This window comes from Chiloscyllium plagiosum, unplaced genomic scaffold, assembly GCF_037043375.1.
Source record: "Chiloscyllium plagiosum isolate Xiang-an unplaced genomic scaffold, Cpla_swu_hap1 HiC_scaffold_19, whole genome shotgun sequence".
Lineage (NCBI taxonomy): Eukaryota > Metazoa > Chordata > Chondrichthyes > Orectolobiformes > Hemiscylliidae > Chiloscyllium > Chiloscyllium plagiosum.
Genome location: NW_028270157.1, coordinates 41,107,976 through 41,124,895, shown reverse-complemented (window position 1 = coordinate 41,124,895; position 16,920 = coordinate 41,107,976). Strand labels below are relative to the sequence as shown.

General features: G+C 41.6%; 1 protein-coding gene across 3 annotated transcripts in view; it reads left to right on the top strand.

The window, feature by feature from the left end:
• The first annotated feature begins 897 nt into the window (after positions 1 to 897).
• LOC122559644 (uncharacterized) overlaps positions 898 to 16,920 on the top strand; it is a 31,955-nt gene continuing 15,932 nt past the window's right edge. Inside the window, exons 1-4 of one of the 3 annotated variants that reach the window (XM_043709454.2) lie at positions 898 to 1,132; positions 1,709 to 1,776; positions 5,427 to 5,504; positions 10,309 to 10,652. In XM_043709454.2, coding sequence (XP_043565389.2) covers positions 10,430 to 10,652 — 223 coding nt within the window. In that variant the 5' untranslated portion in view covers positions 898 to 1,132; positions 1,709 to 1,776; positions 5,427 to 5,504; positions 10,309 to 10,429. Of the gene's footprint in view, positions 1,133 to 1,708; positions 1,777 to 5,426; positions 5,505 to 7,334; positions 7,354 to 10,308; positions 10,653 to 16,920 lie in introns of those variants that run through there. The other 2 variants (XM_043709455.2, XM_087997249.1) reach the window with 2 other exon arrangements.

Sequence of the window (16,920 nt, the reverse complement as noted above, 5' to 3'; positions counted from 1 at the left end):
TTGTTACTTTTACCAGTTGGGAACAGTTTCTCCAGATCAGCCCTGGCTAGGTCCCTGTTGGGGAGGGGCGGTGGTGGGAGGAATTTTGAACATTTTTATCAAATCTCCTCTCAGCCACCTCTTTAACAAGGAGAACAGTCTCAACTTTTCTAATCTATCCATGTTACCGAACAACTTCACCCCAGAAACCATTCTTATGAATGTTTAACTCTACCCTCTCCATTGCCTTCATATCCTTCCCAACAGAACTGGACACAATTTTCCATTTGAGGCTGAAATAGTTTATCATAAACTTTTTTTTTTGTAAAACTGTGCCCCTATTGAAAAAGCCCAGGATGCTGTTAGCTTTTTTGAATTGCTCTGTCAAACTACCTTCAATGATTTTTCTGCATATATCCTAGATCCCCCTATTATAGCAGATAGTTCATTTTCTCAGCATAAACCTAATTCCCGACATTTTCCACTGTTCAAAGCTTTGCGTGCTGGCCTCTTTATCCTGGATACATAAATAGACATTGCTTTCTCTAGGTCAGTGTTGTTCACTGTGCTGTGGTGGGGCACATGCAGTCTCAACTCATAGCAAGCCTGTTCTTGTGGTCTTAAAAAATCGGCAAGGTATGTTCGCAACAACAGATTGGCATATTACACGTTCATAGAACAGTGCCTTTAAACTTTATTTGTGACTTTCTAATGCTTCATGATCTGACTTCATACCACATGTAAGGGAAAGGGGGAGAAAGCTTGCACATGTTCTCAGTAAATTGCAGTTAATCTGCACCAATCAGGAACCGAGTTGAAAATGTCAGTGCAACACACCCAAACTCGAGCAGCAATTACGTTCCACCCACATTCACAGACACACAGGGAATTGTTCAGCCAGTCAATCAGTCTGTGCAGACTCGGATGCCTTTGGTTTTGTGGTGTTCGTTTTCTCAATAAAGAGATTCTTTTTTATAACGCTCCACAAGAGGTTTTAACAGCTCATTGATAATGCCCCAGTAAACCATTTTTTTTTAAATATACTATCATTTTTCTTGCGTGTTTGCAGGGCGCGGATGTCAAGAGTAACTTTGGTAATTTTTTCCCAAGTTGAATATTTTCACTCCTAGCGGAGCGGCTCCTGGATTGGAAGGTATGTTTTCTGAAGCTATTGACTTGGCTGTAAGATGAGCAGCTTGTGTCGTTGTTCTGTCTGTGTAGAGAGAGGGTTGGGAGAAGGGTTTTCGGGAAAGGCGGAAAGCAGTGAGTGGGATTGAGGGGCTGAGAGTGGAGCCCAGCCTGGGATTGACAGCAAAAATGGGAGCTTTATCTTTCTCGAAAAGCTGTTGCACTGTAGCCCCTAATGTCTTGTGCTCCTGGCCGTGCTAAACCTTCTGATTCGCATTCCGGCCGGCTGAGCAGTTTGTGGATACGGTTGTTCAAGCGAACCCTCACATCGCACCATTGGCGAAGAACCTCGATCTCCCGTGCCTTTGGCATTCAGAGTTTTTGGATATTGGAGTTAGCAGTTTGTGTAACCAATGGCTATGTGTAACCGTGCCCTGATTGTGTTGTGTCTCTCGAGCGGTGTCGCATCCTTATAAAATTACAAACACGTGTACCTACTGAGGAATTTTTACCCCGAACTTCATTCGTTCTGTGCGGTAATTGCGAAATAATGTGTCAAACTGTTTGGTATTGAAACCCCTTTGCCTCTTCTCTGTTTCAGGCTGACCGAGCGTTTGCAGAGTACTGAACGTTCAACAACTATTGCTGTGAATACGGGGTCACAGACAGGTCTGGAGCACTTTACTGAAACATGTATCATTGACGAACCTCTCCAGTGCGGAATCAGGCCGTTTAGCCATCGAGTCCACACCGACCCTCCGAACAGCATCCCATCCACATTCACACCCCTACCCTATAACTGTAACCCTGTATTTCCCATGGCTAACCCACCCAGTCTGCACATACCTGATCACTATGGGCAATTTAGCACGGCCATCCACCTAACCTGTACATTTTTGAACTGTGGGGAGGAAATCCGGACTGCCCGGAGAAAACCAACGTAGACACAGGGAGAATGTGCAAATTCCACTCAGATAGTTGCCCGAGGCTGGAATTGAACCCAGGTCCTTGGTGCTGCTAACCACTGAGCCACCTTGGCACCAAAAGGGGATTTTTAGTTTCTTGATCATTACTGAGAAAAGCATTTAATTCCATGATTGGGAGATGCCGGTGTTGGACTGGGGTATACCAAGTTAAAAATCACACAACACCAGGTTATAGTCCAACAGGTTTAATTGGAAGCACTAGCTTTCAGAGCGACGCTCCTTCATCACCTGTGATCACAACCACCTGATGAAGGAGCAGCACTCTGAAAGCTAATGCTTCCAATTAAACATGTTGGACTATAACCTGGTGTTGTGTCATTTCATTCCAGATTGATTCATGAATTGAATTTAAATTCCCTGAAATGTTGGGATCTGAACTGGTATCTAACTTCTGCAGGGTATTACTAGTCACAATTCTGCAGCCCCTTCAGCCTGTTATTGGATTGGATCAAGGCTGGTCAATACCTTGGCCCGTTTGTCTGACTTTTCTTTGAAACCATTAATAAATATCTACCAATATCAATATTAAAATTTGTAAGTATCTCATTGTCCACAACATTGAAGAGATAGAGTTCCAGATTCCTAGCAGCCATTTTGAGAAGAAGTGCCTTCTGATTTCACTTCAATGATTCCTCTAATTATAAGACTTAGTCTGAATTGCCATCAGAGGAAAGGTTTTGTATCTGACGAAATCCTCCTTTCCACATTTCCATTTAGATCCCCCTTTAACCTTGAGATAAGAGTAATCCACCAAACTCACTTTCATTTTGCTGCATCACCTCCAAGGTAACCATATGCTCCCTGATGTGCGGTCCAGTCCTGAGTGGTATAGCGTATGTTTAATATTTGCTTTTCTGCTGAATTGAGTATCTAGATGGGGGTCTGACCAAGCTTCTAAACAACTCCTTGCATCAATTCCCTTGCCAACTCCTGAGAACCCTGTTGTGTAACAGCCTACACCACAAAAGCAAAATATAGCAGATGCTGATTTTTCTTTTAAAAAAAGTATTATTAGGCTTGAATGTCACTATCAAAGCTAAAAATTACCTATAGTCCAATAGGTTTATTTGAAAGTACAGGCTTTCAGAGCACTGCTCCTTCAGGTAGCTAGTGGGGCAGGAACATAAGACACAATTTATAGTAAAAGATCAAAGTGTCGTACAACAGATGCGATGTATTAAACAAACTTTAGATTGCTATTAAGTCTTTAATCACTGAGAATGGGGATGTAGGTTTTGATTGATTAATATGTAAATCCCAGAATTTCTTTCTAAGGTATCATTTATTGTTCATCCCTAATTTCCCTTGAAAAGATTGTGTTAATATTCCCATGGTGCTATTAGGAAATAAGTTCCACAACCCAGCAACAATGAGGAATTGATGACAGAGGTCCAAAATCTTCTTTGAGAGCAAGATGCATTCCTGTGCATTGTCTCCCTTGTTCATTGGGTGGTAGAGTCTGCCCTGGTGATTGCTGCAGTGCATCTTGTAGATGGTATATGCTGCTGCCACTGTGTGTCAGTGGTGGAGGGTGTGTGTGTAGTTGGATAGGGTGCTGATCAAGTGGTCTTGGATAATGTCAGCATTCTTGTGTTGTTGGAGCTGGATTTGTCTATGTATCCATCACACGTTTTTGACTTGTGCCTTCAACAGAGCAGACAAGGTTTGGAGAGTCAGCCAGTGAATTACTTGCCACAATTCTCAGTGTCTGACCTGCTTTTATAGTCACAGTATTTATATGGCTGCTGCAATTAAGTTTATGATCAATGGTCATCCTCATAATGTTGATGTTGGATATTCAATACTGGTAATCTCTTTTGAATATCAAAGGGAGATGATTAGATTTTCTTTTTTGAGGTTATCATTTTCTGTGTTGATGTGGAATGAAAATATCTTGTAGGGAGCAAGTGAGGATAGTAGATACTGGAGATCAGAGTCAAAAGTGTGGTGCTGGAAAAGCACAGCAGGTCAGCCAGCATCCGAGGAGCAGGAGAATCGTTGCTTTGGGCATAAGCCCTTCATTCTCATTCCTGATGAAGGGCCTATGCCCAAATGCCGATTCTCCTGCTCCTCAGAAGCTGTCTGACCTGCTGTGCTTTTCCAGCACCACACTCTCGATCCTGAAAATATCTTGCATCCTATCAGCTCGAGCCTGAATATTCATATTTTACTGCATGTGGATACTGACAGTACCTGTGGAGTTGTGAATGGCATTGAACATTGTACAATCAGCAGTGAACATGCCCACATTTGACTGTATGATATAGAAGGATAGTCATTGATGAAGCAGCTAATGGTGCTTGGAATTAAGCGATTACCCTGAATAGCTCCTTCAGTGATATACTGGGACTGAAATGATTGATCTCAACAAACACAACTTTCTTCCTTTTGTGCTAGGTATGTCTCCAACCATTGGTGAGCATTTTCGTGATTCCATTGATTTCAATTTTACTTGGGCTGTTTGCAGTATATTTACTGAAATGCTGCTTAGATAACAAGAGCAGTCACACCCACCTTTCCCTCTGGAATGTAGCTTTCTTGTCTATGTCTGGACCAAACTCTAATGAGAATTATGCAGGGGGAATTGGAAATTAAAACAAAACAGGTTTAAAATGCTGAGAAGATCTGATTGTAAATGCAGAGAGAGAAATGCAATTAACTTTTACATTTTCTCTGACATCTATCAGAACTGGGAAATGTTAGAAATGTCAATTGAAGATCTGTGGTAGATTGGAGGGCAGGAGAGATGAAATGTAAAAACCTTTCATGGTTCAAGGCAAAAGGGACAAATGTAGAAATAAAAGATGTTAAGACGATGTATGAAATAGAGGATCATGAATAATTGCTGTCCGAAAGGAAAATAAAGAAATAAGAGGGAATGGAGATAAAATTGTTGAATTCAGGCCAGAAGGCTGCAAGGTATCCATTTGGAAGGTGGAGTATTGTTCCTCAAGCTTGTCTTGATCACTAAAGGAGGCAGAGGTCAAAGTTGGAGCAAGGTGGGGAACTAAAGTGACGCATATCTACAATTTTGGTGTCAAGGTTGCGGATGGTATGACCTCAGTGTCACCATGCAGTCTGCGTAGAGGAAACCGTGTTGTGAACAGCAAATAACAGTGTACTAGTTTATAGAGTCAGAGATATACAACATGGAAACAGACCCTTCAGTCCAACTCATTCATGCCGACCAGATATCCCAACCCAATCTAGTTCCACCTGCCAGCACCCGGCCCATATCCCTCCAAACCCTTCCTATTCATAAACCCATCCAATTGGCTTTTAAATGTTGCAATTGTAACTGTTGCAAATAAGTAAATCATGTGTCATTTACAGAAAGGTCATGCCTTGGAGGACGTGGAATGACTCTGTAGGACGTGGAATCGAGAGCTAAGAGAGGATATTTCTTCAGAGGTATGGGACGATATATGGGGATATGTAAGGAAAATTTCAGTATGTAACAGAGCGCAGGCCATGCAATTGAAGATCTTACACAGGGCTCGTATGGCGCCAGAGAGGCTAGCTAAGTTTGAGAGGAACATCAGGGTGTCCCAATGGTAATATTAGTATAGGCGCTCTGACACACTGCTACTGGTCCTGTTGTAAGATCCAGAGATACTGGAATGCTATAGTAAGGGAGCTAAAGGACATGCTGGGGATTGAAATTAACATGGATCCAGTAATTCTTCTTTTGGGGTTGCCCAGTTTGCCCCCTCTGAGGGAACACATGAAGAGATTGTGTAAGATTCTTACCCACTGAGAGAGAGAATATTTCTCGTGAATTGGACGTCAGAAAAACCACCAGGTCTTATGGGGTGGTGTAAGCAGGTGACGGAGCATCTCCCCCAAGACTACACCACAAATATGGTGCACCGCAAAACAGAGCAGTTTTACAAGACGTGGCGGCTCTTTTTAAATTATATTGAAGTTGACTTACCAGCAATATTAATTAGGACCGTGGTATAGCCATGGGAATATGTCTGGGTGCCCGTGGGGGCCTGGGAGGGGGAGGCTGGAGGAAAATGAATTAAGGTACTGTAAATGGTGCGCTCAGGGATGGGAGCCTCAGTGGAGGTGTGACGAGTGAAATGGAATAAAGTAGTGACATATAATTTAAGTTATTTGAATTTAGTTTAATTTAATTAGTTTGGAGTTTAGTTTAAGTAAAATAGATATGTTTGTTCTTGTAGAATAGCAGGTCATTCATTAATAATATCGCGTTATGACTTTGTTGTACTGACTACTTTTCTGTGTTTTTGGTGATATTCCTTTTATTTGTATATACATGTTTTGGAAAAGATTTTAAAAAGGTCTTTAATGAAAATATTTGTTTACAAAAAAAAGTTAATCACAGTTTCACTTGAAAAATGTTTGGGGGTGATGATGTTGAGAAGGGAGAATGCAAAAGGACAGGTGTTGCATTTCCTGCATGTGAAGGTGCTGCGGGACAGGGCAGCCTTGTTTGGGATGGATGAGGAATGGATCAGAATATCGTTGAGGAAACAGCCTCCAGAATGCTGAGAGGGAAGTTGAGGGAAGCGTGTTTGATAATGGTGGAAATGGTGAAAGATTTAATGAATGTGAAGGCTGATTAAAGGTAAGGAGAAAGTGAGAACTGCAGATGCTGGGGATCGGAGCTTAAAAATGTATTGCTGGAAAAGCGCAGCAGGTCAGGCAGCATCCAAGAAGAAGGAGAATCGACGTTTTGGGCATAGGCCCTTCTTCAGGAATGAGGAGGGTGTGTCCAGCAGGCTGAGATAAAAGGTAGGGAGGAGGGACTTGGGGGAGGGGTGTTGGGAATGCGATAGGTGGAAGGAGATTAAGGGGAGGGTGATAGGCCGGAGAGAGGGTGGGGGCGGAGAGGTCGGGAAGAAGATTGCAGGTCAAGAAGGCGGTGCTGAGTCTGAGGGTTGGGACTGAGTAAAGGTGGGGGGAGGGGAAATGAGGAAGCTGGAGAAATCTGCATTCATCCCATGTGGTTGGAGGGTTCCTAGGCGGAAGATGAGTCGCTCTTCCTCCAGGCGTCAAGTTGCCATGATCTGGCAATGGAGGCGGCCAAGGACCTGCATGTCCTTGGCAGAGTGGGAGGGGGAATTAGTGTTCAGCCACGGGGCGGTTGGGTTGGTTGGCACATCGCTAGACCATGGCAACACAACCATTTACAGTACCTGTATTCATTTTCCTCCAGCCTCCCCCTCCCAGGCCCCCACGGGCACCCAGACATATTCCCATGGCTATACCACGGTCCTAATTAATATTGCTGGTAAGTCAACTTCAATAATTTAAAAAGAGCCGCCACGTCTTGTAAAACTGCTCTGTTTTGCGGTGCACCATATTTGTGGCGTAGTCTTGGGGGAGATGCTCCGTCACCTGCTTACACCACCCCATAAGACCTGGTGGTTTTTCTGACGTCCAATTCACGAGAAATATTCTCTCTCTCTCAGTGGGTAAGAATCTTACACAATCTCTTCATGTGTTCCCTCAGAGGGGGCAAACTGGGCAACCCCAAAAGAAGAGTGACTCATCTTCTGCCTAGGAACCCTCCAACCACAAGGGATGAATGCAGATTTCTCCAGCTTCCTCATTTCCCCTCCCCCCCCACCTTTTCTCAGTCCCAACCCTCAGACTCAGCACCGCCTTCTTGACCTGCAATCTTCTTCTCGACCTCTCCGCCCCCACCCCCTCTCCGGCCTATCACCCTCACCTTAACCTCCTTCCACCTATCGCATTCCCAACACCCCTCCCCCAAGTCCCTCCTCCCTACCTTTTATCTTAGCCTGCTTGGCACACCCTCCTCATTCCTGAAGAAGGGCTCATGCCCAAAACGTCGGTTCTCCTTCTCCTTTGCTGCCTGACCTGCTGCGTTTTTCCAGCAACACATTTTTAAGCTCTGATGAAAGGTAAGATCAAGTACACAGCAGCATAATTCTGTATGGAAGGGGAATGGTGAGAGCAGATGTCTCTGAATGGACATACTGAGGAGCAATTTCCTCACACAATGGAGAGAAACCCTTTGGTGCAAAAAGAATACATATTGAAAATATTGTTTTGGAAGGTGGCATTGTCAGAACTGAAATAGGGAAGCTGAGAGAATGGAATGACTTCTTACAAAATATAAGGGTGGATAAATCTCTCAAACCTAATCAAGTGTATCCCAGGTCATTGTAGGAAGATAGGAAAGACATTACTGTGCCCGTTGCAGAAGTATTTGTGTCATCCATAACTACGGGTGATGTCTGGGTGACTGGACAGTTTGTGCTTTTGTTTAAGAAGTGATGCAAGTAGAAGCCTGGGAACTATCGAGTTGTCAGTCTGACTTTGGTGGTGGGTAAGTTGTTGGAGGTGATTTTGAAAGATAGAATTTATCTGCATTTGGAGAGGCAAGGACTGGTTAGGGATAGTCAGTATGGTTTTGTGAGGGAAATCATGTGTCTCAAACTTGATTGAGTTTTTGAGGAAGTAACCAAGAAGATTGAGGGCAGGGCAGTGCGCATTATTTACTTGGACTTTAGTAAAATCTTTGGCAAGGTTCCACACGATAGACTAATTAGTAAAATTAGATTACATGGGATTCCGGGTGAGCTTGCCAATTGGATAATGGCAGGAGATAGAGAGTGATGGTGGAAGGCTGTTTTTTTGGATTGGAGGCCTGTGACCAGTGGCATTCCACAGGGATCGGTGCTGGGGCCTCGCTTTTTTTGTTTGTCATTTACATAAATGATTTAAATGACAATATAGAAGGTATGGTTAATAAGTTTGCAGATGACGCCAAAATTGATGATCTAGTAGATGGCGAAGAAGGTTATCTAAAATTACAAAAGAATCTTGATCAATTGAGTCAATGGGCTGAAGAGTGGCAGATGGAGTTTAATTTGGATAACTGCGAGTGATTGCTTTTAGCACAACAAACAAGGTCAGGACTTACGCAATTAAAAAAACGCCTTTAGTATTGTAGAACAGAGGGACCTAGGGGGTTCAGGTACATAATTCTTTGAAGATTGTGTCACAAATAGACAGGGTGGTTAAGAAGGTATTTTTCACGCTTGCCATCATTACTCAGACCTTTTGAGTACAGGAGTTGGGATGTTATGTTGAGGTAGTGTTAGACATTGGTGAGGCCTCTTCTGGAGCACTGTGTCCAGTTCTGTTCTCCCTGTTACAGGAAGAATATAATTAAGCTGGAGAGGGTTCAGAAGAGATTTACCAGTTTGTGGCTGGGGATGGAGGGTTTGAATTGTAAGAAGAGGCTGGAAAGGCTGGGATTTTCTTCACCGGAGCATAGGAGGTTAAGAGGTGACATTCTAAAGGTTTATAAAATCATTGGTACAGATAAGGCAAATGGTAGGTGTCTTTTTTTTCTAGGGTGGAGGATTTCAAGAGTAGAGGGCATAATTTTAAGGTGTGAAAAAATTTTAAAGACATGAAGGGCAACCTTTTTACAGAGAGAGTGGTTTGTTTGTGGAATGAACTTTCAGAGGAAGTGGTGGATGCAGAATATTTCAAAGACATTTGGCTAAGAACATGAATAAGAAATGTGTGGAGGGATATACAATAGGACCAAATTAATCTCATGGTTAATGCCTGACTGTAGCTACTATCAAGATAAAAGAAACTCCAAGTTTAAACCCAAGGATGGACAATACAGATGAGATAAAAAACAGTCTTTTCAGCAATACCATCGATAAGGAACATAAGCAAGATGGCACAAAGTCTGTCAAGCTGAGTCCAATCCAAAAGAGGAAATGAAATTGCTTTCTTAGAGTAGTTTTTTGGCAATGATATCCCATTGTTGTCAACTATGCTGATCCTTAATTCAGTAATTGTTCAGTTGAACTTAGACCTTGACTTGAGTTTATAAGGTATTTGTTTTCAAGCTCTTTAGAGTATTATTTCCTTCCACTCATAGTCAGTGAGAGTGAGTGATTTTACTTGTTCGCAAGATTGAAGGTCTGAACCCCAACTGTTCGCTCTCCTCTCAACTGTGTCAAACTTCTTGCTTAGATCCAATCCAAACACTGTTATTGGGCAGTCACTTTTAAATGCTGTTTAACTGTGTGTGGTTCAAAATGTTTCAGTATTTTGGTCATTGAAGTGTATCAAAACGTTTGATATAAAATTGTTCAGGTTATTGGTAAAGCTTTACAGCTGCTTTTAGATCATTTGAATCATGTATGATTTAAAAGTGACAAATTAATTTTTTATATTTCCAAATTTACAGGACTTGGTTTCCACTGCTTTTTTGAAAACACAGCACTCTCCAAACTGCCTAATATTCTGTTACTGCACCTAATGTGTGCACAATCATTGTCAATTAAGTGCCTGAAAATTTGTAATTCAATATGTTTTGGCGTCACAGTGAATCATTGCTGTTGTTGCTCTGGGCAATACTGACAAACCACAAGAGTCTATTGCAAGAGTCCAAATGCACTTTCTCAAATACCATGGATACCATAGCTGACATAAAAATTGCCCTAACAAAAGGGCTGAAAAGCTTGGAACCTTTCCACACTGACAGCTTGGAGGAATGCCATAATAAGTGCTGTACTGGCCCACCTTTAATAGGTAAGCAATGATTTGCTAAGGTATTTGATATTGTATGATATATCAGTTTCTACGTGTCAAACAAATGGCCAAAATACTCTTGTGTTTGAATAGCAGAAAAGTGACAAATTGTTCATTGACCAAAACATCATCTGGGTTGGCTAAAACTACTGTAAAGACAAATTGAATGCTATTGTCCTCACCTGTCCCTTGTTTTGAGGATGATGTCTAGCCCGACTTGTGATTTTCTGCCATTGGTCTTCATGTGATTGACCAAACTGAATCTTGACCAGCAAAGCTTTGGACACAAGGGACAGGGTGCCCCATGAGGTAGTGAGATTCAGACTAGGGGAATTATTTCCTTTCCTTTTCTCCTCCTGCCACTGCTCTGCCTCATCATTAAATTGTGACTCAAAGCATGAAGCATCTTGCTGGATAAGTTGTCACTATTATGAGCAACTGGTAGCATTAATCGATCATTAATCTCAATGCTGCCTTGCTCCAAGGGGAGCCTCCAACTATCTTTGAAGCATTTGTTTTGCCCTCCTCTGGTTGTTTGAGAGTTGAGAAAACAGGACCTAAAGGGGGGAAGCAGTTTTTGGAGATCTGGGCAATATGTTCAGTATGCCAGAGTTGATTTTGCAGAATTTCTTTTCTGACTGTTTGTGGAGTTGGCTTCAGGAAGGACATCAGCATTGGTTTGATGCATTCTTCCACTGAATCTGGAGGATGTAGTGAAGGCATTGATGGCATTTCTTCAGAGTTCTTATATTTCACTGCAGTAAGATCTTATGACAACAAAAGCTCTGTATATTCAGTCTTTTGTTGGCTTGTGGCGGCCTCTTGCCAATTGCGATTGTTTGTAAAGGCTGAGGTGGTGCTGCTTTTTGAGAAAGATGACTGCCGAGGTATGGGAAATACTCAACACATTCTAGATTCTTTTCAACAAATATAGGGGTGGAATAATTGGCTCATTTGATGGGATGATATGAATTTTGCTTTGGCAATATCGAAGTACAAATCAAATGTTTTTGTCGGTAGAATTGAAGAATTTGAAAAGTGGCTTGTGAATCTGGTACAAAGTAGACAAGAGCACTGCAGTCAGTTACAGACTGTATGTCTATGATAGTCTCTTTACTTTTGTCATAGCAACAACTGGGGTTAACGAGTTTTTCATCTAAATGGTGTGATCAGAGGGAAGTTGATCTTTTGAGGTGAAGAGACACCAACGAGTAGATTGTAACTAATGTAACACCTAGGCTGGTAAAATCTTTCACATCTGGGAATGGTGTGCTAATAGTCATACCCCCACTGATCCATAAGTTGTTACAAAGTGTATAAAAATTCCAATGATCCCACCAAAATGACCAATTTGCCTGGCTGCCTGTTACCCAAGACAAATGCTAACCACCTCAGGTCTCCTCAGTAACAGTTAAATAAAATCTATTTATTTTAATACTTAACTTTAAGAACCGTAAAAAGAAAAGATTCCTGATTTTTGAAACTTAAATTATACCCTTTCAACCCCCAAAAATGTACAATTGAGACAGACAAAAGACAACTAGTTTAATGTTTGAGTGGAAGAAAGAATAGAGTGGATAAACAAAATTCCAAAGATCGAAAGTCCAGACCAGAAAGTGGAAAGTCCTTTTTCATGTATGATCTTCTGATTTTTTTGCAATGATGTTATCTATATGATGGTGGTCTTCCTTCAATTCAGTAAACTTTAATCTTTCCCTGTATAAATTATTTCTTTTCAGCTTTCTGGGGGATTTCTAGCTATTTTCCTACACAGAGAAGGAAAGAGAATGTTGTTTGCAGACTGGATGTTTTCACTCTCTACTGCTCTGTGCACTTGCTTTTTAACCCGCTGCAGCGGAACCAGTCAAAATGTTGGTGCCGGGCAAAGTTTTCTTAACTCAAAAGATTCTTGGTGTCATTTGGTTTCAACTTCCTCTCCTTTTGCTTCCAAAAAAAACATATGGCACAGCTTAACAATGTGCAAACTTGTTTTTCAAGTTACAGAACTTCCTTGTTTTTCACTTAAAGCAGTCCACCTTCTATTTCCATCTATGCTCCAAAAAATTGAAAGCTATGTGGCCTCTTGCAAAAGAGAAAATTCCGATAATACTCAGCAGATCAGGGAGCATCTATGGAGAGAGACATGGAGGTAATGTTTCAGGTTAATTTTATCTGTCTTGCACAATAGAAGTGAAATGTGGTGATGTCACTGGACTAGCAATCCAGACTCTCGGGCTAATGCTGTGGAGACATGAGTTCAAATGTCTGCTCGTATTTGAATTCAAAGATTAAATTTTGAAAAAAAGCTTGTCTCAGTAATGGTAACCATGAAATTATCATAGCATCCCTTTAGGTTTTTGAGTGAACAGTGACAACACAGGAAAGCTATAAGGTGACAGGAAACGACAGGGCAGCCAGTCCGGGTAAGGTTTGACCAAAGATTGATTGGGTGTCAGGAACTTACCTTCAGGACAGGAATGTGGAGATGGCTGTGACAGCTTCGGCTTCACCAGGAAATAAAATCAGAGACTTTTCTGTGAAGTCAAAGGTTGATTGATAGTTGGGTTTGTAGTACTAGTAAGTGCATCAGTGAGGCTGATGGCTACATGCATAATGCATGCCAAGAGGTGGTCATGCTGCAGATCAGGAACACACAGGCAGAATGAGGATGGGTAGCAACCATGCCGTCCAGGAGAACCAGGCAGGGAGCACAGCAGCTTCCTGAGGACCTGCTTGTGAATCAGTTTTCCGTTTTGAATACTAGAGAGGATGTTGGGTCCCTGGAGGAGTGCAGTCAGAGCCAAGTTTGTGGAACCATGATAGACTCAGCCGTACAGGAAAGGAGCAAGTAAAGAGCGGTAATTATAGGGAATTTGTTAGTTACAGCAAGAGGCAGGCATTTCTTTTGGCGATGATTCTAAGATGGTACATTGCCTCCCAAAACTAGAAGGCAAAAGTTTAAGGTGAAAAGAGAAAGATTTAAAAAGGACCTGAGGGGGCAATATTTTCACATAGAGGGTGATGCATGTAGGGAATGAGCTGCCAGAGGAAGTGATAGTTACAACAGCTATAAGACATTTTGGACAGGTAGATGGATGGGAAAGATTTAGAGGGATATAGGCCAAACAAATAGGAAATGGGACTAGTTCAGTGTAGGAAACCTCATTGGCATGGATGTGTTGTCGTGCTGTATACCTCTATGACACAAGGATGTCATAGAGCAGCTGCACAACATCGTTCTGGGGGAAGGTGAACAGCCTGAAGTTGTGGTCTATGTTGATACCAATAACTTGGCAAGGAAGGGAATGAGGCCCTGAAAGCAGATTTGTAGCAATCTAGGAAAGAAACTTAAAACCAGCTCCAACAAAGCTTGATGTCGTCCAGGACAAAACAACCCATACTTTACATTGGCACTCCAATGACGAGCATCCACTCCCTCCACCACCGACACTCAGCCCTGCAGAAATTCACCAAAGATCCTCAGACCTCTTACAACTAGAAGGACATGGGCTGCACATAATTGGGAACACAACCACCTTCAAGATCTCTCTCCCCCCCCCCCCCCCCAAAACCACTCACCATCCTGACTTGGAAATATATCACTCTTCCTTCACTGGCACTGGGTCAAAATCTTGGAATTCCAACCATAATGGCATTGTGGGTTAACCCACAGAAGGTGGACTGCAGTGGCTCAGGAAAGCAGCTCACCACCACCTTCTCAAGGGCAACTAGGGGAAGGCAATAAAATGCTGGCCAGCCAGCAAAGCCCACATCCCACAAAAATGAATTAAAAAGAATTACACTCAGTTGTACATGCTATTGAGGTTGGAAGCAGCTGAATAAGCAATTAAATACATGGCTGGAAAGCCGGTCTGGGGGCAAGGCATCAGATTTCTGAGGCATAAGATCTGGTGCTGTGGAAGGTGGTATCTGTGCAAACATCATATATCTGAGCAAGATTGGGATGAATATTCTCACTGAGGTTCACCAGTGCTGTGGGGAGGATTTATGCAAGAGGGGCGTGGAACCCAGCGGGCAGATTCAGATGGAACAAATTCTGAACAGGGAGGGGAAGACAGAAAATTAGTGAATGACTCTGCAAGACGAAGAAAGCACAAATTAAAAAGCATACAGCACAGGAATTTGGCAACATTAAATATGTAAATACAAGGGATATGGCAAATAAAATCAAATGAGCTGAGGGCACAGTTAGACATATGGCTGCATCCTGGCTTAAACATGAACAAAAGTAACACCTCAACATCACTTCAGGTAGGGTAGATGGGGACAAAAATAGTGGGGGTGTAAAAATTGGTTAAAAAGTTATTAACAGCTGTACGGATGATAGAAATACTAAATTAATCGTCAAATGCCATGGGGGTCAAACAAAGAAATAAAAAAAGGGGCAGCCACACTGCTCGGAGTATATAATATAGACCCCTAAGTGGTGGGAGGGAGATAGACATAGAATAACAAATATATAGTCAGAGTACAAAACCAATAGGTCAATAATAGTTAGAGACTTATGGGTTCCATCCTAGGATTTTACAGAAATAGTGGATTCAATGATTGCAATCTTCTAAGAATCCTTAGATTCTGGAAAGGTTGCAGAGGTTTGGAACATTGCCAGTGTAACACCCTAATTCAAAAAGGGAAGGAAACAAAATCATTTAACTTTCAGCCAATTATTATCTGTCATTGGGAAAATTCATAGAGTGTAAGAGTAGATCAATTAGAAATAAACAATATAATCTAGCAGAGTCAGAATAACTTCATGAAAGAGAAATCATATGAACAAATTTATTAACATTCTTTGAGGAAGTAACACACAGAATAGATAAAGGGGAACCAGCAGATATTGGGATTTTCAAAAGGTGTTCAATAGGTATCACACAAAGGGCTACTTAATAAGGTAAGAGGCTATGGTTTTGGGGTAGTATATTCACATGGTTGTAGGGTTGATTAATAGAAGACAGAAATTTGGGACAAAGGGGCCTTTTTCAGGATGGCAACCTGTAATGAATCAAGTGCCACAGGATTCAGCGCTGGGGTCACATTATAAATTAATGACTTGGATAACCAAGTTGCGGATGACATAAATACGTGGCAAGGTAAGTGAAGAGAATGATAGAGTTCATGCAGGGATAGAAACAGGTCAAGTCAGTGGGGGGGAAAAAAAACATGGTAGATGGAAAGTGATGTGAGAAAATGAGGTTGTGCGCTTTAGCATGAAGAATAGAAGAGATGAATATGAATTAAATGGAAAAGATTGAAAAAAGCTGTACATATAGAGATTTGGATGTCCTCATGCATGAATCACAAAAAGCTAGCGGTAAATTCAGGGGATAATCGGGAAGCTGAATGGACTGTGGGCCTTTAAACTCCATTCCTTTCGAAATAGGGAGTCTTGCTAAAATTATATAAGGCACTAGTCAGACCACGTCATGAATACTGTGAACAGTATTTGTCTGCTTATCTAATGAAACATACACTGGCATTGGTGGCAGTCCAGAGAAGGTTCTTTAAGTTGATCCTGGTTTTGGACAGATTTTCATATTTCCAAAGAACCAGAAAAGACCTTATTGAAAAATATTCGTTGGGTGCTTAATGGGTAGATTTGGAGAAATTGTTACCCTTTTGAGAAGGCAGGACCAGACAGCATAATCTGAGTGAGGGGTCACCCATTTGAGATGGAAATGAGGCAGAGGTTTTTCTCTGGGGGCAGTGCATTTGTGGAATTCTTTACTGAAGAGAACTTTAGTGGCTGGGTTACTAAGTATATTCAAGACTGAGATAGATATTTTTAATCAGAAAGGGAATCCATGGTCATGGTGAAAAGGTGGGAAAGTAGAGTTAAGATTATTAGAACAGACATGATCTCATTGAATGGAAGAGTGGATTCATTGCCCGAATAGCTTATTTCTGCTCCTATGTATTATGTGGTTATGGACTTTAACCTTAAGTGAGATATGAAATTTGGAAAGGGTACAGAGTACAAAAGTCTTGAACAGTATCCAAGAGAACATATTTAACCAGCATGTAACAATTCCAAAAAGAAAGATTGTAATTCTATGTTTAGTTTTAAGAAATAAAGCTAAGCAGGTCGATTTAAGTAAAGTTGGCTGACCGTTACGAATATACTGTATTTAGATTTAGCATTATTATAACAAAGGATAATGTTGGAATAGAATAAAAGTTCCAAACTGGGGAAAGATAAATATTACAAAACAGAGGGGTGTTCTGGTGATGATGGACTGGATAAACCAAG